The following is a 26705-nucleotide window of genomic DNA, read 5'->3' on the forward strand; positions in this document are numbered from 1 at the left end:
ATGTAAGAGGGATTGGCGATTTGCACAGATGATGAAGGAAAATGTTACAACTGCACTATGAGGCGATATCTTGGAGGCTCATCCAATAAGGCAATATGGGTGGAGTTCTGGAATAAAATGAAATCACAGTGATGGGGTTACATAGGTCTCCCATTAGTCAATGGGAGAAAGAGGAACAGATATGTAGGCAAACCATGAAAAGATATAAAAATAACAGCCTCTTTGTTCTGGGTGATTTTAACTCCCCCAATATTGACTGAGACTCCCTTACTGTCAGAGGCCAAAATGCAGTAGAATTTGTTCAGTGCAGGTTCCCTCATGATAGGCTGGTCCAGAACATTAAGTCTACAGTGAGATCTACAGTCAGATCGTAAATTACATATTGATTTGGTCATAGAAGGTAGTTGTGGCAGGTTATTTTTCTGACTGAATTGGCCTGGACAGAGTGGATGTTGGGAAGATGTTTCCATTGGCAGGAAAGACAAAGAGCCAAGGGCACAGCCTTAGAGTAAAGGGAAGACCCTTTAGAACGGAGATAAGGAGAAATTTCTTCAGTCAGAGAGTGGTGAATCTGTGGAATTCAGTGCCACAGAAGGCTGTAAAGGCCAGGTCATTGAGTATATTTAAAACAGAGATAGAAAAGTTCTTGACTGCTAAATGGATCAAAGGTTATGGGGAGAAAGTGGGAAAATGGGGTTGAAAAACCTATCAGCCATGATGGATGGCAAAGCAGACTCGATGGGTTGAATGGTCTAATTTCTGCTCCTGTGTCTTACAGGGGAAAGTTTAAAGGAGATGTACAAGGCAAGTTGTTTTACACAGTGGGTGGTGCCTGAAACGCACAGTCAAGGGAAGTAGTAGAAGCAGAAACCATAGCAATGGACTGGAGATCTGTGAACAGTGGTCACTGCTGGGACTTTTGCTGTTTATAATCCATAGAAATTATTTGGATGAGAACGTAGATGGTCTGATTAGTAAATTTGCAGACAATATGAAAATTGGTGCATCTGTGGATAGCAAAGGATACAACAGTATACAGATCTGTAGAAAAGTTTGATGGGGAAATGGTAGATAGCATTTAATCTGGGCAAGTGTGAGGTGATGCATTTTGACAGGTTGAATGCAAGGGGAAAGTATACAATAAATGGCAGGACTCTAGGAACTTTGATTAAAATGGGGAAATTTGGGTGCAAGTCCATAGCTTCCAGAAAGTGGCAACACAACTGGATAAGGGTGATAAAGAAGGCATTTGGCATACTTGCCTTCATCAGTCGGGGCACTCAGTATTAAAGTTGGCAAGTCACATTGCAGTTGGAAAAGACTTTGGTCAAGCCATATCGGAGGACTGTGCCCAGTTCTGATCGCAACTCTATTTGAAGGATGTAGAGGTTTTGGAGCTGGCACAAAGAGGTTTACCAGGATGTAGCCTGGATTGGAGTGTATTAGCTATAGGGAGAGATTGGATAAATTTGTTGGATTGTTTTCACAAGTGTCGGAGGCTGAGGGATGACCTGAAGAGGTACACAAAATTATGAGAGGCGTGTAGAGGATGGAAATATCAATACGAGGACGGCACTTGTTTGAGGTGACAGGGGAAAGTTTAAAGGAGATGTACAAGGCAAGTTGTTTTACACAGTGGGTGGTGCCTGAAACGCACAGTCAAGGGAAGTAGTGGAAGCAGAAACCATAGCAATGTTTAAGAGATATTTAGACAGACACCTGAACAGGCAGGGAATAGAGGATATGAGGCATGCACAGGCAGATGGGATTAGTTTAGAATGGCATCATGGTCAGCACAGACATGGTCCAATAAAGCATTTGTTATCTTAGTTGGCAAGTAACCTCAGGGCTGTGCTAATTCTTCACAGAATAAGAATTTCAATTCCATCATAGCAATTGGAATGTATTTTAAAAATAATTCTGGTATAAGTGACAATGAAACAGTTCTTAGATTCTTTGGTGACAGCTCAGAAACAGGCTTTCTGTGCCACAACCACTTGACTCTTTCTCTGAATCTTTGCAATTTCGATTCCCCTTCATTTTTGTTTCAAAAGTCATAATTGAATCTGCCTCCTATATACTTTGGCAGTATATTCCAGATCATAGTCACTTGCTGCTTCAATTGATTTTCCTTAAGTAAGTGTTATACTTTTTATTATCCTCGAATTGATATACTCTGCGACATTTCTACCAATTCACTCCCAATTCTACCTAGCTTACTCACAATGGTGAGACTTCCTCTCAACTTTCTCATTTCTGATCAGATCAGATCTGATCAGACCCCACCGAACGTTTTCAACCCTTAACCGATTGCCAGAAGTGTTTTTCTGAGTTTTGCCAGAAGTCTTCACATTCTTGCTGAATTAGTGCCCAGAAACAGACAAATTATTCCATTGGAGTTTGTAACAGTGTTTACAAAGTGCTTTCTGATCATTTTCTCACTGTGACTCTGTTTTGAGCTTGACAACTGTGAGACCCCTACCGTTGCCACCCCCAATGAGAGCTGAGAGGTGGGATCCTGTTAGAGCAGGAACAAGGCTGTTATAATTCGAGTTCCTTGGTGGCGATTACTGCCTCAGATTTTGCAACTTCCAAATTTCAGCTTGTAACCCTGCTGGGAGTGCTGACTCCACCTTTGGGACGTCCTGTTGTTAGAAACAAGTTTAATAAAATTTAGACGAGACCACCAAAACTGGAAACAAGACAATTTATTCCACGATCTTGCAAGAAAGGGCATCAAATGCAGAAGTAAATGAGCAAATTAGAACTTAGGTTAGTGTACAGTTATACCCTTTGAGCTGAGTGAGGTCATCTCTCCAGACTCCTAATTACCCAATCTCTCTTACTGTACCAGACCACTGCCCAGCTGTGCTCCATCCTTATTACTTGCCCCTTCCCCAGGTTGGCAACCTTCCTTTCTGTAAATGCTGACACATACATTTATTTTGTCAAGATCTGGTTTAACATTTTGTATCAAATCTGCTGGTACATTCCATCCTCGGACATTTCATTAACTTGTATTATTTTGTATAGCTCAAGCATTTCGGTTATCTCAGCTTTTTGCTGAAAGCATAATTTTACAAAAAGAACTTTTTGTGAGAGTAATTACACACCAAAGTTAGTATTTAATTAACCACAATTATACACTGAAAAGTCCCTAAATACCTGCAGGGTTAATAGTTCTCTTGCTGTACCCCTTTTCTGTATGCTTTTTCTATATCTGCAAAAACAAACACTTTACCCCATTTCTAACACTGTTACAGACCCATCCAGTTCAAAAAGGTGCTTTGGGAAAGATAGCCTGTCATCTGACCCAGTCTGTCTTGTGATTCTAACTCCTCAAACATGCTTCATACTGTATTGCTCTCTTGCCTAGCGAGCCACTCAACTTGATTAAATTGTAACCTGTGGTTCTAGGAGAAGGCTCACCATATTCTCCTTGCAAACAAGAATGCAAAAAAAATGGACCTTAACAACACTGCCCACTGCAGAGGTGCACACTGGAGCTACTGGAAGTTACTGAGATAAGGAGGGTTATAGGGATTGAAGAAAATACAGAGTTTGTGAGGATGGTAGGGACTGGAAGAGGTTAGAGAGATAGCAATGAGGCTACAAAAGTATTTGAACATGAACAGCAAAGTTCCAAAGCTTCATGCAAAGTGCAGCTAAGCAAACAAGAGCTGTGTAAGTGACACTGACTGGAGCACATTCATGTTCTTTTTCAATGGGGAAAGACTGAAATGGGTGTGGTAAGCGTTCTACATGTTATTTTTAATTTTGGCCAATGGCCCAACAATCCAGAACCACAGTGCTCCTTCAATTGAGAAGTCAGAGTTTGGTTCTTTTGGAGCAGGAATGAATAAGAGCAGTGCAGGAAACTGAGGCAGGTTGTCCCCTGCCAAGCCCACACATTGGCAGCGGAAGCTGGCTGAAATTCAGGAAAATCCAACACATCCACAGGACCAAAGCACAAGCCAAGTGTTGAATAAAGCCTGTGTTACTTCACAAAGAAATGAGGTGAAGCATTATTTGTAACCATTTCAACCTTCAGCCCTGAATCCAAAACAAAATCAGATACAAACTCAGAGGTGATGGTCTCGAATTGACCACTTAACCATCTCCATATCTAATTCCAGCTTGCTAAATCTCCAACTTGCCAAATCTAACTGGACTAATTCCTAGAGACTTGCCTCAGCCTGTCAAACTTCTTTGTTCCTTGAAGAGCATAGAACATAGAACAATACAGCACAGAACAGGCCCTTCAGCCCATGATTTGGAGAATATGTGACAGAAGCATTCAAAGTCATGAAGGATTTGGACAGTGTAGATAGGGATAAACTGTTCCCATTGGAGAAAGGTTCAAGAACAAAAAGAGCACAAATTTAATTCAGTTGGCAAAATAAGAACTTCTTCACCCAGTGAGTGATTAGGGCCTGAAATACACTTCGAGAATGTGATGGTAGCAGGTTCAATCAATACATTCAAGAGAGAATTGGTCACATACCAAATAGCCTCCTCCTATGCTGTAACTCAGTTGTACAGCACAGAAACAGACCCTTTAGTCCCACAAGTCTATGTTGACCATAATCCCAAACTAAATTGGTCCCACCTGCCTGCGCTTGGCCCAAATCCTCCAAACATTTCTTATTCATGTACTTATCTAAATGTCTTTTAAACATTGTAACTGGACCTGTATCCACCACTTCCTGTGGAAGTTCATTTCACACATGAAACCCTTTCTAGATAAAGAAAGATTGCCCTTGTGTCTTTCTTAAATGTCCTCCACTCAACTTAAAGATATGCCCCCTCGTCTTGAAGTCCCGCACTCTCGGGAACTGACACCTACCTCTCATCTTATCAATACTTCTCATGATTTTAAAAATCTTTATAACATCACTCTTCAACCTCCTACGCTCCAGTGAAAAAATGCTCAGCCTATCTGGCCTCTCCTTATGACGGAAACCCTCCATTCCCGGCAACATCCTTTTAGGCTGAGTTCCAGACTCCTACCACCTTCTGAGTAAAAACAATTCTCATCATCTGCCCTTCTTCTTACCTTAAATTCACACTCCCTTGTTATTCACCTCTTGCTAATGGAAAAAAAGTGTCTTCAAATCCATTCTATATATGTCCTTCACAACATTATATACATCTATCAGGTCGCCTGTCAACATTTGCTGCTCCAAAGAAAACAACTACAGCCTATCGCATCTTTCTTTATAGCACAGACCCTCCAGCCCAGGCAACATCCTGGTAAAACTCCTCTGCATCCTCTTTTGTACAGTTATTATGCTATAATGTGACCAGAGCTGCATGCAGATTTCTAGATGTGACCGAACAAGAGTTTCATGTAGTTATAACATATCCTTCTTACTCTTTTATTCTGTACCTTGCTAATAAAGGCAATTATCTATATGCTTGCTTTACCACTTATCCACCTGTCCTGTTAGATTCAGAGAACTGTAGGTCCCTCTGATCCTCAGTACGTTCAAGAATCCTACCATTCATATTGTGATGCTTGTCTTGTTAACCCTCCCCTAAGTGCATCACCTTACATGCTTATAGGTTGAATTCCGTTTGCCATTGTTCACCAGCTCCCATTTCCTGTGAAAGAACCTTTAAAAAACAGGAGATTTGATTATTATAATACTGCTGCTATGGGATCTTGCTGTGCACAATCTGGTTGCTGTTTTTCAACATGTCCATAGTGGCTGCATTTCAAAAATACTTCAATGTTTTTCAAGGAATATTGGACATCCTGAAGTCATAATGTGTGCTACATAAATTCAATTATGTCTGTTGGTGTAGTATTGAAATTTATATTACCTACAAAGGACACATACTTCAGCAGCACTCCAGAATAGCTGGAAATCTGCTGTCCTGTCAGACATACCATACAATACCCCATAGCAAGGAATAGGTGCTTCATTGCTCCAAGAGTAACATGAGAGAGCACATGGTTTTGCCTCAGGAGGTACTAATACCATAAAGTTTAAAAATAACACAAGAGAGTCTTCTTGGAGCACAGGACAAATTGGACACAGATGTTCAAAACTCAGAGCTGTTTGAATATCCAGATATGGGAAATTGTTCCCACTGTTCCCTGTGCTTGTATCCTGTGGGAACAAATCCGAAATAGAATCAGCCTAAGTCTCCTGTTTGAATCTTTACCTTGCTCAGTCCTTCATCTCAGAATTCTCTTGTGGGAATGGAGCTCCCAGTGACCTCTGGAAATGAACTGGACACCACAAAAATTCAACTTTAAAGCCTAGGAATGTTTGTTCAGACTGTGGTTCCTGCTACTCTATTATAATTGAGCACTAATTTATTCGAAGTCCTGATGTGCAAGCATTTTCCAATCTGTTTTATGCTCTTGGGTGGCCTTGGCTGAACTCTGACCTTTGACCCCCTTCCCATAACATTTCTCTAAGGAGCATTCAGTAAATAGGAATTGATTTATTTCAAACTGGGGCTACTTGTCTTGTGTTTCTGTTCTTAGACATTGGAAATCTGATGTACAGAAAGCATGGAATACTAATCAAAAACAAACCCGGGGCTCAAATCAGACTGCAATGTTCTGAAGATTGCTGGTGGGGACTCCGGCTTGTACCAGAGCATAGGTTGGTACTGGCATCCCGGTAACAGATACTGGAGGTTGCAGGTGGTACAAGGGACCCTGGGTAGTCCCTGAAATAAGTCCACATTGCAAAGGCTTCAATTAATGCCCGATAGTATTCTCAAACATAGCAATTCTTTTGTCACATAAGTTACACACATCTGGTCGGACCTGGATGCGTCTGTCACCCTGACATCAAACAACCTCATCCGCACTCAGATTTCTGCTGTTTATCACCTCACCTGTTTATCTAATCTGCTTTTCCAAGCCAGTAGCCTCTTCTTAACTAGAGTGACCAAACAGTCTCATTTCCCTATATTCAGTAATAAATAATCAAGGGTATTTAAAGGTACAATCATGCTGAGCTTTAACAATATTAAGAGAAATGAGATGATGTCCGATTTTCATGGGATGGGAAATCAATGGCAGCAGCCACCATTTGTTTCCCTTTCATATTTGTCCTTGAATTTTACGAGGCATTTCAGAGGACAGTGGTCAGTCATATGTAGGCCAGACCAGGTATGGTTGGCAGATTTTCCTCCCCAAAGGACATGACTGAATCAGTTGAACTTAAAGGCAATTGATTAAAATTCACCATTACTGAAATAGATTTTTATTCCAGAGTTGTCTATTGAATTTAAGTTCCACTCTGCTAGAATTTGAACTCATGTTCCAGAGCTTCAGTCTAGGCCTCTGGATAATGGTTTAACTGACACTATCAATACGCTGTTAAATTACATTTCCAGCACAGGGACAAGCTATATGGCCCAACTGCGGATTTATATCCTCTACATTGACCTCTATGCTATTTACTTTAGCTTGCACCACCTGCACATAATTCTAGTTCTTCCTTCTTATCAATATTTCTTGTAAAATCAGAATGCTAGTCAACATATTTCTTAAGATTGCATCATAAGATCTTCTGCCTCCAACTGCTAGCAAACATCATTTTTCTTCCCACCTCCACAATGTTCATAACAAATACAACAGGAACAATTAATATAGAAATTCCTATATGCTTGATTTTTCTGTTGGGTTTCTTCCAGCATTGTCCAGGAGATTTGGTTTTAAATCCAGGAGGTTGCAGGGCAATCCTAAATTGTTAGCAACCTTAGCTGAGATACATCTGTTATTCGACTCAAATTGCATGTACTCCATCAGTAGTCACTTGCTGGTTAAAGAAGTTTCTTCTGAATTCCTTACTGGATTTATTCATGACAAATAAGGTTTGGCCTCCAACTTTTGCACCTCATCTACCTTTATCAAACAGTTTCCTAATCCTTAAGGGTTCTGTCAAAGAACAGTACAGCATTGGAACAAGCCCTTCAATCCACCAAGTCTGCACTGAAAAATAATGTCTTTCTAAACTAAAAATGGTTTGCCTCTACACAGACGATATGTCTCTATTCCCTGCCTTTTCATATATCTTTTGAGATGCCTCTTAAATGTTGCTATTGCATTTAGCTTCATCACCTCCTTTCTGGGCACTTTTCACCCTGCATGTAAAAAGAAAACTTGCATCTTACATCTCCTTTAAAATTTCCACCTTTTACCGTAAACCCATGTTCCACTAATTGACATTTCTACTCTGAGAAAAAGATTCTGACTATCCATGTCTCACATGATTTTGTAACCATCTATCAGGTTGCCCCTCATCCTTTGATGTTCAAATGAGAACAAACCAAGTTTGTCCAATGTCTCCTCATAGCTAATTCCCTTCAAACTAGGCAACATCCTGGTAAGCTGTTTCTATCCCGTCTCTGAAATAACTCCAGAAGAAGTCAGTATCCCGTCCCTAAATCACTGTTTATTTATACGTGGAAAATCCTCGCTCTGGTATAGTCTGTCAGAATCAACTCTCAGGGCATCAGGATAACTGACACTCCTGTTTTTAATCTATCAGTCAGGGCTCCTGATTGGACTAGATTGGTTGACTTGACTGACCTTGTTACAATCATTACATCCCTTACCCTCCGAGTCCAAGGATATCAGTTGGTTCTATTCCCTATGGCTCCTCAGGAGGTGCTTTAGCACCTGATCAGGTTCCTCCGGTTCTGCTGTGACTATAAGTGTGTCCAGAATATTTAAAACCATTATGGACTCTTCCACTGGTGATACACCGTGGTGTATCTGCCAGCAAGAGACAGCTCAATGCACCCACATTCACTACTTGGCCTCCTGGACGATTTTCCAACTTGTAACTTTGTGCATTTAGTAATAGAGTCAATTGCTGAATTTGGCCTGATGCTGTGGGCAGCACTGCCTTGTTCGCTAAATAGATTTAACAGGGGTTTGTCGGGTATTTTTATTACAAATTTACATCCACAAAAGGTACTGGTGGAACTTTCTGATATCAAGTATGTTGACCAAACCTTCCTTCTTTCTCTGGATGTAGTTACAGTCTGCATTAGCCAAAGTCCTGCATGCATATGCTATTGAGGGTTCCTCTCGATTGAGCCATCAATGAGCTAATATTACCCCGATCCCGTACGGGGAGGCATTGCAATGTCAACAGCAGAACTTGCTTGGGATCATAGTGTGCCGACACCTAAGGGGATGAAAGCAGTTTCTTCACTTACCTGAAAGCTATGGCTTGACTATGCAGCCATTTCCAAAGCTGACCCTTTCTTTTTAGGAATTGATGCAAAGTTGCCAGGATGGAGGCTGGGTTATATATGAACTTTCCATAATAATTCACCAGCTCAAGGAATGACTTAAGCTCTGATACAGTATGGGAGTTGGGACACATTTGATCACCCTCACTTTATCTTCTAACGGGTGTAACCCGGTCTTGCCAACGCTGTAACTCAAGTAGGTCATTTGGGGTGACTGGAACACATTTTTCCCTTCTAAGGCATATGCCCACCTGGGAGAAATAACAAAGCACTTTATCGAAGTTCTCCAAGTGCTCCTTATTGGTCCACCCTGTTATTAGCACATCATCCAGATAAATGCCAAACTCGGGTAGACCTTGTAAAATTTTCTCCATCATCCGCTGAAATATTGCACAGGCTAACAATATCCCAAATGGCAACCTTGTACATTGGTTATAAATCCTTATGGGTATTAAATGTAGCATAATTCTGGGAATCCTCATTAGGGCGACATGGTGGCTCAGTGGTTAGCACTGCTGCCCCACAGCACCACATACCCGAGTTCGATTCCAGCTTCGGGCAACTATGTGGAGTTTGCACATTCTCCCTGTGTCTGTGTGGGTTTCCTCCAGGTGCTCAGGTTTCCTCCCACAATCCAAATGTTAAGTGAATTGGCCATGCTAAATTGCCCATAGTATTCAGGGATATGTAGATTAGGGGAAATGTAAAGTAATAAGGTAATGTGTCTGTGTGGGATACTCTTCAGAGGGTGGGTGTGGACTTGTTGGGCCTAATGGCCCAACTGTAAGGATTCTATGATACTATAACACCAATGGCTCATATCCAGCTTAGTGAAGGACAATCCACCCGCCAGCTTTGTGTATAAATCCTCTTTGCGAGGGATTAGGTATTTATCCAGTTGTGAAAAGCATTTTACTATTTGTTTAAAACCATCACAAAGGTGAATCAACATGCCGGGCCTCACAATCAGTATGACCATTGCTGCCCTTTCCGCAAATTGGATTTTGCTTTCCAGCATTTTGATTTTTGCCTCTACTTTTACCAGTAAGGCAAATGGCACTGCACAGGCCTTGCAGAATCATGTAAGTCCTTCCTGGTCAACATGCAATGTGGCCTTGGCTCCTTTACGAGTCCCTAGGCCTAGACCTTACTAAGAAATGCTTGAGTATTTAATGATCAAGCGGCCATTTTCTAATTAAAACATATTTTGCTGTGGGCTGACCTAGACTCCCTCTGTTTAGGATATGTCCTGAGTGAGACCATTCCAATGCCTTCTTTCAAGTGGTGCTCCCCAAGCTCAGTCAGACTGGCAAGGGTGTCCACTTCCATCAGAATTCCCTGTAACCCATATGCTCCACTTGCTGCATTTTCTAATGATAAAGCCAGTTGTCGTGCCGGCTCGATGTCCAGTTTGACTTCAGCTAGTGGGCACTTTTGCATGGTTACCTTATTAATCCCATATACCAACTGGTGCCTCAGCATCTTATTAAGGATTAACCCAAAGTTACATGTCTCTGCTCATCATCCTAACCTAGTCAAAAGTCCTGACTCGAATTCACCAGTTTTTGAATTGCCAAGACAAAACAAAAGCTGCTCAGAATTACAGGAGGCTTGCAGTCACAATATTCCTTGACTAAAATCCATCAACATTTGACAGCTGCCTCAGGGAAAAGCAGGCTCTGAAAAACTGAAAAAGCTGCAGGTCCACAGGCTGTCAGGCAAATTACTCATTGCTTTTCATCTGTCCCACTGTAATTCTCCTGGGAAAAAAAAATGTTATGAAGCGGAGGTTGACCCCCCTCTAATAATTATAACAGGAACACCCAAAGAGGAGCACCTCACCCCATAATCTGTAAAAGGAGTGTGAAAAATGGTGTAACCTGCCTTTCAGCAACTTCCAGTGGTTAAATAAAATATTACCCTGACACTCACTTTAAAATCAACAAGTAACAATTTATTTCTCTAACTCTTATTTATCCAACAAATCAACTAAACTATTAACAAACAGAATAAATCCTCGCCACTAACTATTATCGAATGCAGCAAGATTCTAAATGCATGCTGTTCCAGTAAAAATAAGTTTCACTTCTATAACAATAGAATTCAGTCTCCTGAAATTACAGCCAGATTACATCTTCTGGAACGTTCTGTGTCTTCTTTATCAGATCCTTCTGTCAGGAATGCCTTCTTCATAACTTGTTCTGTCTTTTCTTCTTCCCATCATTGGTAACACTGTAAATAGATGGTGCTTTCTCTAAGAGCTGAGAGGTGTTATCTCTAGCTGATAGCAGTTAGCTCTGCAAAATTTTCCAATTGCGCCCTTCTTTTATACCCTTGATAATATTTCTTTATTTTTACAATCAGATTGGCCCTAGGTTGTCAAAAACATCAGGTTTAAATTTGATAGGTTCTTTGGTATCTAAGGGCCTGGTTCAAATTGTTTGGCTAAATTCAAAAGCTTGTCTTCGTCTGCTAATTGTATGGCTTTGCGATACAAATGTTTCAATTCGGGTGCCCTCTGTACACCTGCAAACCTTCAAGGTGCTTTTCACATACATCCATTTTAAACTTCTAAGCATAAAAAAGTACAATCTTTTAAAGGGACCACACAATGCTTTCTCCCCTAGAATTTTACAAACACTAAATTCTAATGTCCTGCCTTCCAATCCACAATTACTTTACCCAACATCACAACAATAACACAATCTTTCCACACACTGGACCCAGTCTTTAACAGCAGGGTTGAACAGGTCAAGCTTACCAAATAACAGCATGATGTAAGCAACACTTACCCCAGCTCAAACACACCTGTTGTGAATGCATTTGTTCAGGACGTGCTGTTCTTTCATGGCCACTCAAGTAACCTCACAGAGGCCGGTATCCTGCAACAAAGTCACCCTTTATTGACATGTGAAAAATCCTTGAATCTGGTTCAGACTCATCAGAGTCAACTTCCAGAGTGTCAAGATGTCTGACAAACCTGTCAGTCAGGGCTCCCTGATTGGATCAGATTAAAAGCCTCAATCAGAGAACTCATATTCTATGAGGTCCACCTGACTCACCTCGTTACAATCACTGCACTCTCCAAAACCTGCACATCCTTCTGGTAGTATGGTAACAAGAAACATAGGCAATATTTCAAATGTGGCTGAACAAAAACTCTACACAGCTGCAACATGACTTGCTAATTTTTCTACTCTATGCCCCATTCAAAGAAGGTAAGCATGCCACACACCACCTTGACTACCTTAACCACTTACGTTGCCACTTTCAGGATGTTGTAGACCTGTATGTCCTCTGTGTGTTGATGCTACTGAGGGTTCTGCCACATACTGTGTATTTTCCTCCTGTATTTGATCCTCCAACATGCATCACCTCGCATTTGTCTGGACTAAACTCCATCTGCTATTTCTCTGCCCAAGTTTCCTGCCATTCACTATCCTGCTGTATTCTGCATCAATTCTCCCCACTATCCACAGCTCCCCCAATTTTTGTATCATCTGCAAACTTACTAATCAGGCCAGCTACGTTATTTTCCAAATTACTTATATATTACAAATAACAAAGGTCTTAGCACTGAGTCTTGCTGAACACCACTGGTCACAGATCTCCAGTCAGGCAAACGCCCTTCCACATCTACTCTCTGTCTTTTATGACTAAACCAGTTCTCAATCCATCTTGCCAATTCACTGCAGACCCCATGTGACTTCACCTTTTGAATCAGCCTGCCATAAGGGTCCTTGTCATATGGACAACATTGACTGCCCTGCTCTCATCAAAATGACTTTGTTACTTGCTCAAAAATCATAATCAAGGTTGTGATTCATGTCCTGCCCCACACTACGCTATGCTGCCTATCACTAATAGGTCCGTACTTTTCCAAATTTGAGCTGATTCCATTCCTAAGAATCTGGCCCAATACGTTCCCTACCACTGACATAAACATCAGTGGCCCGCAATTTCTGGATTATCCCAGTTCACCTTCTTAAACAAAAGAACAATGTCAGCTGTTCCCCAGTCAGCTGTGACTAAGGAGACTATAAAGATTTCATACAAGGCCCCACCAATTTCGTTATGCGTTCCTCAGCATTTTGGGAGATATCTCATCAGGCCCTGGGGACTTGTCGACTGTAATGCGTTTTAAAACACCACTATACCTCCTTTTTTTACATTGCTATGCCTCCAAATATCAATGTTACCCCTCCCAAGACTCCCCACACACCATGTCCTTCTCCTTTCTGAATACTAATGCAATTTATTCGTTATGAGTGGACCTAGCCTTTCCCTAGTTACCTTGTTGCTCTTTATATATGCAGAAAACACCTTGGGAATTTCCTTAATCCTGTTTGCCAAAGATATTTTATAGCCCCTTTTAGCTCTCCAACTTCCTTATTTGAGTTTGTTCCTGCTATCTTGTATTCTTCAAAGACTCTGTCTGTCTTCAGTTTCCGAAGCCAAATGCTTGCCTCCTTTTTCTTTTTGACTACCTCTTGATATCCAAGGTTCAATTCTTATCCTTCATTTTCACAGATCATAGAATCAAAGAACCTCTACAATGCGTAAAGAGGCCATTTGGCCTATTGATTCTGCACCAACCCTCTGAAGTGCATCCCAGCTGGACTCAGCCACTCAATCTATCCCCATAAAGCTGCATTTAGCATCGCTAATTCACCCAGCCTATACATCCCTGGATACTATTGACAATTTAGCATGGCCAGTCCACCTAATCTGCATATGCTCGGACTGTGGAAGAAAAACGGAGTATGCAGCGGACTCCACACATACAGTCACCCAAGGCTGGAATCAAACACAGGTTCCTGTACTGTGAGGTGATAGTGCTAGCCACTGAGCCACTGTGCCCCTCCCATCATGCTGGTCTCAAACTCTAATTAACTGGCCTTTAAAAGATACTCACATGCCAGATATAGATTTACAAACAGCCACCCCCAACCTACATTCCCCAATTCCTGGTTATTATTGTGGTAGTTAGTCTTCCCCCAATTTAATACTGTGTTGGACACACAATTCCCATGTCTTTTCATCCTTAACTAAAATACAGTCTAGGTTGTAACTGTTGGTCAGCTCAATTCTGCTATTATTGAAGCTTTGTTTGACTTTATTACAAGTGGGTAATAGGACCAATTCAGCTTTCTGACTGAACAGCAGGGACTTTACTAATAACTTGTTCCTTCCCTCATTCTGTTGCAGTGAACACTTTGGGAATAAGTGATGACCTCAAAGAGAAACTGCAGGATGTGATGATTGACCGACACAAGTTGACACTGGGCAAGACACTGGGAGAAGGTAAGAAGTGTGGTTATGGGGGGGGGGCTGCTCGCGAAAGTTGGAAATGGTGCTGGCATATCCCCACGAGAATGAATGCGGCCAAGTGCTCTGATGAGTCAATTCATCTATTGGAACGATTGTGGAACAGTGACAGCTAAATTTGGGCTGCATTGCGACTGCATGAAAGTGTAAAAAAGTGAAAAAGTGCAAAAATTTTTAATAGCATATAAGGAGAAGGGCCAGGAGATCCTACATTCCTGCCCTCTGAGTGATGCCACTGTTTCAAATTAATTGTATTTGCCTGTAGTTGAGTTTATTTAAGAACATTAAGGAGGCGAAAATACCATCAGAAAGGGTCAGGAGAATTTGCTATCTTCCTACCTCAAGTTAATAAGAGATTTACTCTGTGCAATCATACTGTGAATTAATAATGCCAAACATTTTGACAGCACATTGATTGAGAACAATGGCTGCAGTGCAACAGGTGCTGGGAATGAGACTAAATCTCTTATTAATGCAACCCACTGTTCCTGATGGCAAGAACCTAACCTGATGCCAGATGTCAACATGGTTGCCAACTCTGGTGGTTTGCCATGTTTCTGGAGGCTTTATTACATTGTCTTCTTGCTCCAATTAGCTGATCCTATCAAACAGTATATTGTTTTACTCCTGAGTTGTAAGTGTGTTTAACCTCCAATTGAAAGCTTCTCATAAATACTCCCTAACCTCAAACAAGCTCCAATGAATTCTGATCTAGTGTCCTGCTGATAGAAACATATCCAATAGTTCCAGCATTTCTCCATTTTTGATTCTACCAATTCTGACTTCTTTCAGGAGTTACAGTATATACTTTGACAGTATTTAAGATTATTGTGAATGTCTAGTTGATGGTATAGGGGCTTTAGAATATAGGAAGATTGCAATTCAAACTTCTCGATGTCTACGCACTTCATATTGTGTATGTTTTGCTTTAAGAAGTTAACGTTGGAAATGTAAAATAATTAAAATGCTGGATGTAGTGATCATTTAAAACAAATGTCAATTCAAAGGCTCTTTGTCTTTGTTTAATAGATTCAGAATAGAAGAGATGGGGATATAAAAACAACAGCTGGAGACATGGTGTCTGCAAAACTTGCGATCATGACAATCCAAAGAGAGGTAGAGCTAAAGTAGATTAAAAGCAATCAGTAAACCTAAAAATCAGTTTGCATGGGAATATCACTGCTCCCAAATTCCCATCCAAGCCACTCACCACCCAGACCTGGAAAGATATTGTCATCCCTTTATTGTTGCTGGGTCAAAATTCTGGAATTCTCTCCCTAATGGCCTCATGTGTTTACCAAAGCACATGGACTACAGCACATGGATTACATAGCTCCCCACCACCTTGGCTGAAAATGTGTTGCTGGAAAAGCGCAGCAGGTCAGGCAGCATCCAGGGAACAGAAGAATCGACGTTTCGGGCATAAGCCCTTCTTCAGGAACAACACAATTTATGCCCGAAACGTCGATTCTCCTGTTCCCTGGATGCTGCCTGACCTGCTGCGCTTTTCCAGCAACTCATTTTCAGCTCTGATCGCCAGCATCTGCAGTCCTCACTCTCTCCTCCCCACCAGCTTGTCAAGGGTACTTAGGGACTGGCCCAGCTAGTGATGCTTATATCTCATGAGTGAGTAAAAAAATGCTTAAAGATACCTCAGAGTAGACTATGTCATCATGGAGATGTGCGGAGTGTAGGAAAACTCTCTGGATTCAGTTCATCTGTGTATTAGTTGAGAGAACATTTAGATGCAGTTTTGAAGTGAGAGACTGTGGAAACAAAGAGTTGACATCAGCAAGCACTTGTGTTTCTGTTGGTAGTCGTCAGACAGTTAGGATTCGTGGGTAATCCCAGAAAATGGTGGCTCTGTGCCATTTAAAAAGGTAACAGCTAAAACAAAGACCTAGAGGCCATGATAGCTCACTACAGAAAAGACTGGGGTGAAGGACACCCACAACAATATTTGCTTGATGAAGCTGAGGAAGACTGGCAAATAGAGAAATTCAGTGGCAGCTCACTGAGTTTAATGAAACTTGAAATTGTGGTGACAATTCAACAACTGAGATCGGTCTCAAGAGAACTGGAAAATTTGACATCAGGAGCAGAGATTAGACGGCCAATATATGAGCAGGCATTGAGGAAGTCCAAATCAGAGATGTCTTGAGTCCTTTCCAAGGCTAAATCTATGAAGACATGGAATTGGAGTCCCTTGTGAAAGAGACAGAGACTTAAATGACATGTGGAGACTCACTGTTACTAAGATCTGGATGGGATCTGTCTTGCTTATGTCAATTAAAATGCAAACTTTAGTGTTTGCTCACAGTTTGCCTGTTAACTCAAATTTACCTCACATTAATCATGAATGTTAGAGTATATGGTTCAGTACAATTATCTTAACCTATTCAGTCTAATCATTATTGCATACATTTATTTTGTTCTAATTCTGTCATAAAGACTTTTCTGACTGTTCAATCCAAATCTGGAACCCTGGCACTTATTTGCTTATCATTGTTTCTTCCACTCATTTAGTCTTTAAAACATTATATTTTATTAAACCAGATCTCAACAAAGATCTATCTTATCCAGTATTTACACACCAGGCATCATAGTAGGATTGGGTTTGAAATTTAGAATTGGTTTATTATTGGGATTGGGGTTACATTTTGACTTGTGTTTGACATTGAAAATATATTAAGGAATGTGATTGAGATCGGAAGTATGACTGGGATTGACAGAGTAATTGACAATGGGATTAAAATTGAGATTAAGATTTCAGTTGGAGTTTGAGATTGAAATTAACATTGATTTTGGCATTGGAATTTAGGTTACTACTAGGATTGGATGGAGTTTGACATTTGATTAGGATTGGGACTGAAATAGGATCTTTTTGGGATTGAGATTAGAATTAGAATTACCACATGGAAGTCATGTCCAAATTTGGAAGATGGCGTACATCAGGCAGCATTTTGGAGAATCTATGGCCTCAGCATCTCTGAAAGTGCCACATACCATTTGGCGTTCTCAGTAGCTGTACTTCAGAGTGTAAGATAGGTGGAGGGCATCCAGTCTATTGATCCCAGTCACCATTCAGTAGAATCATTCATGCCTGATCCATCTTGTCAGTTTGATTATGACCATGCTGATTTAGAAAGCTCTGATTAAGTTATTCATGGAAATTTCATGTAATGTACAGATTTATTTATTCTTTCAGGGGAATTTGGCTCTGTGATGGAAGGACAATTGAACCAGGATGATTATATTCTCAAAGTGGCTGTCAAGACAATGAAAAGTAAGTAGACTATAAAAACATTTTCAATGAAGGACTTTCTGAATGGGATATTGCTAGAGCTCTTAGGAGAATTTATGAATAATTGCTATGACTTGCTGCTCACTGTACAGGAGTACAGCTCAAAGGAAGAATTAGAACCAGTCCCTTCAGCATTCTATGTCTTGTGTTTCTATAATAGTCAGAAGGAAATTGAGAAACAAATTTTTAAGGAGATCTTAGCAATCTGTAAGAATAATAGGGTGGTTATGGTGGGGATTTTAACTTTCCAAACATAGACTGGGACTGCCATAGTGTTAAGGATGGAGAGGAATTTGTTAAGTGTAACAAGAAAATTTTCTAATTCAGTATGTGGATGTACCTACAAGAGAAGGTGCAAGACTTGACCTACTCTTGGGAAATAAGGTGACTGAGGTGTCAGCGGGAGCACTTTGGAGCCAGCGACCATAATTCTATTAGTTTTAATATAGTGATGTAAAAAGATAGATAAGATCTAAAAGTTGAAGCTTGAAATTGGAGAAAGGCCAATTTTGACAGTATTAGGTAAGAACTTTCAAATGCTGATTGGGGGCAGATGTTCGCAGGTAAAGGGACAGCTGAAAAATGGGAAGCCTTCAGAAATGAGATAACGAGAATCCAGAAAAAGTACATTCTGTTAGGGTGAAAGAAAAGGCTGGTAGGTATAGGGAATGCTGGATGACTAAAGAAATTGAGGGTTTGGTTAAGAAAAAGAAAGAAACATATGTCAGGATAGATCAAGCAAATTCTTAGAAGAGTATAAAGGCAGTAGGAGTAAACTTAAGAGGGAAATCAGGAGGGCAAAAAGGGGACATGAGATAACTTTGGCAAATAGAGTTAAGGAGAATCCAAAGGGTTTTTACAAATGCCTTAAGGACAAAAGAGTAACTAGGGATAGAATAGGACCCCTCAAAGATCAGCAAGCCGGCCTTTGTGTGGAGCCGCAGGAAATGGGGTAGATACTAAATGAGTATTTTGCATCAGTGTTTACTGTGGAAAGGACATGGAAGATATATAATGTAGGAAATAGATGGTGACATCTTGCAAAATGTCCATATTACAGAGGAGGAAATGCTGGATGTCTTGAAACAGGTAAAGGTGGATAAATCCCCAGGACCTGATCAGGTGTACCCTAGAATTCTGTGGGATGCTAGAGAAGTGATTGCTGGGCCTCTTGCTGAGATATCTGTATCATTGATAGTCACGGGTGAGGTGCTGGAAGACTGGAGGTGGGCTAACGTGGTGCCACTATTTACGAAAGTGGTAAGGACAAGCCAGAGAACTCTAGACCAGTCAGCCTGACGTCGGTGGTGGACAAGTTGTTGGATGGAATCCTGAGGGAGAGGATGTACATGTATTTGGAATGGCAAGGACTGATTAGGGATAGTTAACATGGCTTTGTGCGTGGGAAATCATGTCTCACAAACTTTATTGAGTTTTTTGAAGAAGTAACAAAGAGGATTGATTAGGGCAGAGTGGTAGATGTGATCTATATGGACTTCAGTAAGGCGTTCGACAAGGTTCCCCAAGGTTAAATGTCATGGAATACAGGTAGCACTAGCCATTTGGATACAGAACTGGCTCAAAGGTAGAAGACAGAGGGTGGTGGTGGAGGTTTGTTTTTCAGATTGGAGGCCTGTGACCTGTGGAGTGTTACAAGGATCAGTGCTGGGTCCTCTACTTTTCATCATTTATATAAATTATTTGGACGTGAGCATGAGAAGTATATTTAGTAAGATTGCAGATGACACCAAAATTGGAGGCGTAGTGGACAGCAAATAAGGTTACCTCAGATTACAACAAGATCTTGATCGGATGAACCAATGGGCTGAGCAGTGGCAGATGGAGTTTTATTTAGATCAATGTGAGGTGCTGCATTTTGGGAAAGCAAATCTTATCTGGACTTATATACTTAATGGTAAGGTCTTAGAGAGTGTTGCTAAACAAAGACCTTGGAGTGTAGGTTCATAGTTCCTTGAAAGTAGAGTAATAGGTTGATAAGATAGTGATGAAGGCATTTGATATGCTTTCCTTTATTAGTCAGCGTATTGAGTACAGGAGTTGGGAGGTCATGTTGCAGCTGTACAGGACATTGATTCAGCCACTTTTAGAATATTGCATTCAATTCTGGTCTCCTTCCTATCGGAAGGATGTTGTGAAACTAGAAAAGATTTACAAAGATGTTGCCAGGGTTGGAGGATTTGAGCTGTAGGGAAAGGTTGAATAGGCTATGGCTGTTTTCCCTGCAGCGTCAGAGGCTGAGGAATCTTATAGAGAACCTTATAGAGGCTTATAAAATCATGAGGAGCATGGATAGGATAAATAGACAAGGTATCTTCCCCGGGTTGGGGGAGTCCAAAACAAGAGGGCATAGGTTTCGGGTGAGAGGGGAAAGAAACCCACGGGGCAACTTTTTCATGCAGGGCGTGATGCATGTGTGGAATGAGCTGCCAGAGGAAGTGGTGGAGGCTAGTACAATTGCAACATTTAAAAGGCATCTGGATGGGTATATGAACAGGAAGGATTTGGAGGGATATGGGCTGAGTGCTGGCAGGTGGGACTAGATTGGGATGGGATGTCTGGTTGGCATGAACGAATTGGACCAAAGGGTCTGTTTCCGTGCTGTACATCTCTATGCCTCTATGACTCTGAGTGATATTCCTATACAAGTGTGCAGAATGACTAGTTGTGAGTTAATCAAAGCTAAATGAAACTTCTAAGGACCAATTACCCTAATAAGGCACTTTGGAGAAGAGTGATGCTTGCTGCTCATCATTCATGTTTTCTCTTTGGAACCATCTCCACTAGATACACTTGCCAGGAATGCATAATAACCAGACCTCTCCTCAAAAGTTACAAGAATTTCATTGAATGCGCCATGCAGAAACTTGGTTATTCATCCAACTGATTTATATCTGTGTTTATGCTCCTCATTAGCCTCCTCCTATCTGATTTCATCTCACTTTATCAGCATGTCCTTCTCATTCTTTATTTCTTTTTTTAACAAAAGAAAATGCTCTACTAAAATTTATAGAAGTGTATTACAAAACATTGAATTGAAAATGGTTTGACTGGAAAGTTCACTCAATGTAATATGTATCACATTCAAGGAGGTACCGAGTTCACTTTTGACTTGGTAATTGTCGGACATTTCTGAAACCAGTCAACTTGCTCATTTGCAGTTCAATATCAGCCATTTTAAAATTGTTTTCTCGAAAAAGCATTGAACAAGATAATAAAGGTCTGAATCTTAAATGTTTTGGACTAAATGAGTTGTATCAAGGGATTTTTACCACGAGACCCAAAGACTTGCCTCAGTGACCAAACTCATTTCATCAAAAGAGTTAAGTCTCACAGGGACCTGCCTCTATCTGTGTACAGATCATTAAGGTTGGTAAGCCAGATGGAGAGAGCAGTTGGTAAAGCGTTCGGTTTTATTAAACGGATATACACTATGAGAGCAAGGAGGTAATGTTGAATTTGTATGAGAGTCTTATTAGACCTCAGGTGAAGTATTGCGCGCAGTTGCAGTTGCCACATTATAGGAGAGATGCAAATGTATAGAAGAGGCAATCTACTGGAATGGTTCCAATGAACTTCAGCTGAGGATAGATTGAAGAAGTCAGGGCTGCTCTCCCTGGAGGGAAGAAAGCTGAGAGGAGATCTCATCGAGGTTTTCAAAACCATAATCATGCCAGGCAGAGCAGGTAGGATGAAGTTGTTTCCTTCTGTAAAAGAAACAAATAAAAATCAATTTAAAAAGAAGTAAGGGCAAGGTGAGAAAAACTTTTTTCTCGCAGTTGGAATGGAATTATGATGCAGGCAGATGCAAATGAGGCATTCAAGAGGGCAATCAATGATTATTTGGATAATAATGGTATGCACATATGAGGAAGAGGCAGAAAACTGGCAGTTAATAACACAGCAGGTTCAGACATGAAGGGTCAAGTGGTCTCCTACTCCACTGTAATAATTCTGGATTAATCTCTTACTCTGTCTCTTTGGCATTCATCACATCAATTCTAGTCCTGTGTAACCACATGCTTTTCCTGAAATAACTTGGCACACATCTTCTGAAAGACCTATATCCCTTGCACCATTGTAAGCTTTGACCTGGACAATTTGTTGGCAATCAAGCATTGCCCCCTGTGGGCACCGTCATGGCATAGAAGCCATAAGGCTTACATGGCTGACATTCCTTCACACACATAACCCATTGCTCTCTCCTTCGTCAATGTTTAAGCATAAGACTACGCAATTATCTGTCCTTAGCTACATCCTGACAGAATATCCTCTCAGTCAGCACTACTTGTGTCAAGTGCCAACTGTGGGCCACAGTACACCCCCACCCCCACAACATTCTTGATGAAGGGCTTATGCCCAAAACATCACCTCTCCTGCTCCTCGGTTGCAGCCTGACCTGCTGTGCTTTTCCAGTGCCACACTTTTTGACACAGCATTACATTTAGGCAAGTGGTGGGATAAACCTAAATGTGTTTTTATTTACATACAGCAAATGTTAATGCGAACAAAATCAATAAAGGCTGAAATTCACTCTGACGATGCCATCCAGATTTCAGCAACATGGCCAATGACTATTTTCCAATCCATGATGGTCTGCTGCACTCAGCTGTCATCTAGGTGTCAGTGAGGTCTTGTCTAGCTTGTAGTGCCAGCTGTGCTCTGTCGTGGACAATGAGGGCTTCATAATCCCCAGTGTCCTCATCCCTCTCCTTGGAAGACTGCTCCCATTCCTCAGTGCACTCAGCATTACCTTGTTGCCCACTTAAATTATGCAGAACACTGCACACTATGTCCAGGCTATATCTGGAGGACCTCTCAGAGAGACTGAAGCAACAGAAGCATACCTTCAGTAGTCTGATCGCCTGAGCAGCATTGTATTTTATGCTCTGTGCCAGTCAGGGGATAGCAAAATTGTACTCATGATGCAAAGTCACCACGGATAACCCTTGTCCCCTGGTAACCAATCTGAATCCTCAGGGTCACCAGGCACATGAGAGTATTCCAGGATGTCTGAGTCATGGCACTCGCCAGAGGAGTGGGCACACCGATCAGGTGGACATGAAATGGACTGGAATTCCTTCCTGTTAATGAATTCCATTCTTGTGACACTGCCCTTTCAGTGCCACATGTGTAGAGTTGATGACACCTTGCTCCTATGTTTCTGAGTCACACTGTAGCACTGACCTCGCCCTTAGGGAACAGTGGGATCTTGCACATCCAGAATAGTCCTAATGCATTTGTAGGTCCACAACTAAGAAATCCCACATGGACTTTGTATTGGAACACTCCTGTGAGCCACCTTGGGCTGTTTCATTCCATTATAGGCAGCTGTTTGGTTGTTGTTTAGCTTAGGCAGCTTCAGAGCTCTCCCTTCTTCATCTGCAAACTTACTAATCATGCCTTGAACATTCTCATCCAAATCATTGATATAGATAACAAACAACAATGGGCCCATCACCGACCCGTGAGGCACTCCACTTGTCACAGGCCTCCAGTCCGACAAGCATCCTTCCATCATGACCCTCTGCTTCCTACCATCAAGCCAATTGTGTATCCATTTTGCCAGCTACCCCTGGATTCCATGTGATCTAACCTTCCAGAACAGCCTACCACATGGAACTTTATCAACGGCCTTATTAAATCTATATAGACGTCTACTGCCCTGCCCTCGTCAACCTTCCTGGTTAGTTCATCAAAGAATTCTAACAAATGTGTGGGGCATGATCTTCCATACACAAAGCCAAAGTGACCACTCCTAATCGAACTTTCCAAATGCATATATATCTTTACCTCTCAGAATCCTCTCAAGTAATTTATCAACCAGAGATGTTACGCTTACTGGTCTATATTTGCCAGGTTTTCCCAGAATCCTGCAGGGAGTAACTCCGTTTCTTACTTCCCAAAGACTGCTGTCTTGCTGCTTGTCAATAGCATCAATATGGAATAAGATGCTCTCAAACCCGAGACAGGTCTCACTGAACTTCTCACTTGAATCTGCAAAAAATCTCACCACAGCCCACTCACTCAAACCTCTATAAGATTCTGCCTGGAATTTATAAAAAAATGCATGAGAATCTCTCTCTTTCTGTCCTGACATCATAACTGTTTCTTTCCCATGTGATTCTATCCGCCACTTAATGCTGGCCATCTCACCAACTCATAGTGGTAACGAGGTTCTCATTCTAGCCACTCATTAATAAGGAAATTCCTCCCAGCCTCACAAATAAAGAATTAAACTCTTCGGATTTATTCATGACAATCTTCTATTCATGACCCTTCCCTTCACCTGGAAATGAAAACATTTGTATCAGACATCTTGACGAGGGGAAGCCAGTTTCAGATAGGTTTGTTAAGTACCATCTCCACGAGCTGACTACCTAGGCTTCAGCAACAGTCTTTAGATGATCAGACCATGTAGTGTGTTGGTTTTTACAATGTTAGTCAGCCTGTATTACCCATATTCTACAATAATGTTTTTGTGTGTGTGGTTTTGTCAAGTGGAGACAGGTTTGGCCCACTTTGGATTTTCCTATGATAGGATAATCGTGGGGGGGTGTATTTATGTTTCTCCTAATGTAATGGAGGAGTTACATCTTTGAATTTCTGACAGCTTGCAGCACATTCTTGCTTGCCATGAGTTGCCCTGCGTTGGGAGGGAGGAGACAGGTGGAAGAAGGAAGAGCTGCCTAAGCTGAACAACAACCGAACAAAGGCCTATAATGGAATTAAACAGCCCAATGTGGTTCACAGGAGTGTTCCAATACAAAATACATGACAAACAGCCACAGGAGTTTTTAGATCAGATGACCAAATGCTTGATCACAAACGCAGGCTTTAAGCTGTGTTTTAAAGCATGAAAGAGAAGCAGAGAGTTTTATGAAAAATATTCCAAATCTGAGGGCCGAGGCAATTGAAATCATGGCCACCAAAAGTAATGTTATTAAAATTGTGATTACTCAAGAGGCGCAAATGAGAGGAACTTCAGTAGCCTCATGGACAAAGTGAGCTCAAGGAAGGTGCGAGGGAGACGACAGGAGACAAACGAGAGAAAACTGTGAGTTCAGGCAGAAGACTGCTGGGTGAGTAAAGGAAGTTTGGCCGCCAGAGTTACTGGAAATGAGGGATGTGCATAGGCAACTGATCAGGTTGTCTCAATTAACTCCTTGCAGTTATTGCTGGAGGTGAGGAGGAAGAGACAGGGGATAAGATGATAGCCTGCTGTATCGAAAAGAAGCTGAGGGTTTATCATGTACTCCACAGTGAGTCTAGAATCGTGAGCAGTTTTCAAAGACGAGTAGGATCCATTAGTGTCTTATACAGCCCAGTCAGATGTGGCATTGGGTGGTTAGATCAGTTATTAATAGGACAGTAGAAGGCAATTCAGTCCATCGGTTCCATTGCTGACTGTCTGCAGAGCAATCTCATGACTGCCATCCCCCAGCTCTGAACTGTTCTTTGAAAATCATTCATACTTCCATTACGTTGTGAGAGCAGTAAATTCGAGGTCATCATATCCCTCTGCATTCCATGCAAAGAACCTTACATCTGTATCCCCTAATCCTGTAGTATCAGCTAATGGAAATTGGTTTCCTTGTCCACCTTATCCAAACCTCCATCGAAGCCCTCTCAAAGTCCTTTGCTTCACCAAAGAAAAACTGTAGCTTCACCAACCAACCTTAGCTTAAGTCCATCGTTCTTCCCCACCTTCTCCTGGCAAGAACTTGAGGGAGCAAAAATGATGACTACAGCAAGGAAATGTCAGTGTGCAAGAGAGGGATTTTATTGACAATAAGCATTGACAATAGTGGTCAGTTGCTGTTGCATGGCAAGTTTGCAGTGGTTTCAAAAATGTGGTGAACAGAAAGCCATATAGTTAAGAATTTGAATATGATGTTGTAAGTCAATTAAGGGACTTTATTATTTCAGAGACTGATGAAGAAGGAGATAAGAGTTCTATCATGGAAGGGTGATGAGAGTGAAGATAATACAATGATCAGAGGAAGCCTGCAGAGAAATTTTACAAAGCCAACAAGAATGGGAAATGTGGTATGAAGGGTGATGGAGTTAGGCAGAATGTGAGACTTCAATTTCCTGATGACAGAGATAATGAACGTTTTGCTAGTTGTTCCAACCATGAGCCCATCATTGTATTTCCACTCTGTAACACACAATGTGAGCATGGCAAGCCTCACACTGGCCTGTAGTTTGTTTATACGAGTGATACATTAGAGTAAAATCTTTCTTCAAGTGAATTCAATGGTGCACAAGAAACTCATTATGTAAACTCCACATTCGTTTAAAGTTGAAATGCAGTCAATTTTTTGCAGTTGTGTCTGAGATTTTCCTTCTTGAACTCTGAAGTACAAGGGAAGGGAGTAGATGGATGTCTGCTTGCATGGAGCCTCAAGATAGACAACAGTGAGTCAGTGGTGGGGAGGTTCTGTGGATACGGAGTGGTTGGGACATGGAGAACTAGATGAGGGATCCAAGAGAGCACAGAGAGTGGGTCATAAACAGGCAATAGTGGAATGTCTGAGTGTCTTGAATCTGGTGGGGACAATCATAGTAAGAAATATAGGGGCTAAAGACTGACCATGTGAGAGTTCTTCTCAGATATTAGCGGAAAAAGCTTTATTTATTTATTTATTTGATCATTCCTTCATCCATTTATCCCTTCTGAGAGTGATCTTGGATAATGTCCTATACAACGTGTAGAAAGGATAGACAGCTGAGCCTGTAAATTCAGCTATATCCTGCAGAGTGGCAAGTGTAACATCAGACACTAACACCAACAAAAAGTGAAAAATGAAATGCAACATTG

General features: G+C 41.3%; 1 protein-coding gene across 1 annotated transcript in view; it reads left to right on the forward strand.

Annotated features, from left to right (window-relative positions):
* The window catches only part of LOC122542724 (tyrosine-protein kinase receptor UFO), a 176253-nt gene that overhangs the window by 101814 nt on the left and 47734 nt on the right, over window positions 1–26705 (forward strand). Inside the window, exons 13-14 of the mRNA XM_043680699.1 lie at window positions 14440–14535; window positions 17768–17845. Of these exons, the coding sequence (XP_043536634.1) occupies window positions 14440–14535; window positions 17768–17845 (174 nt within the window). The remainder of the gene's footprint in view (window positions 1–14439; window positions 14536–17767; window positions 17846–26705) is intronic.

The sequence above is a fragment of the Chiloscyllium plagiosum genome, chromosome 41 (assembly GCF_004010195.1).
Source record: "Chiloscyllium plagiosum isolate BGI_BamShark_2017 chromosome 41, ASM401019v2, whole genome shotgun sequence".
NCBI classification, from domain to species: domain Eukaryota; kingdom Metazoa; phylum Chordata; class Chondrichthyes; order Orectolobiformes; family Hemiscylliidae; genus Chiloscyllium; species Chiloscyllium plagiosum.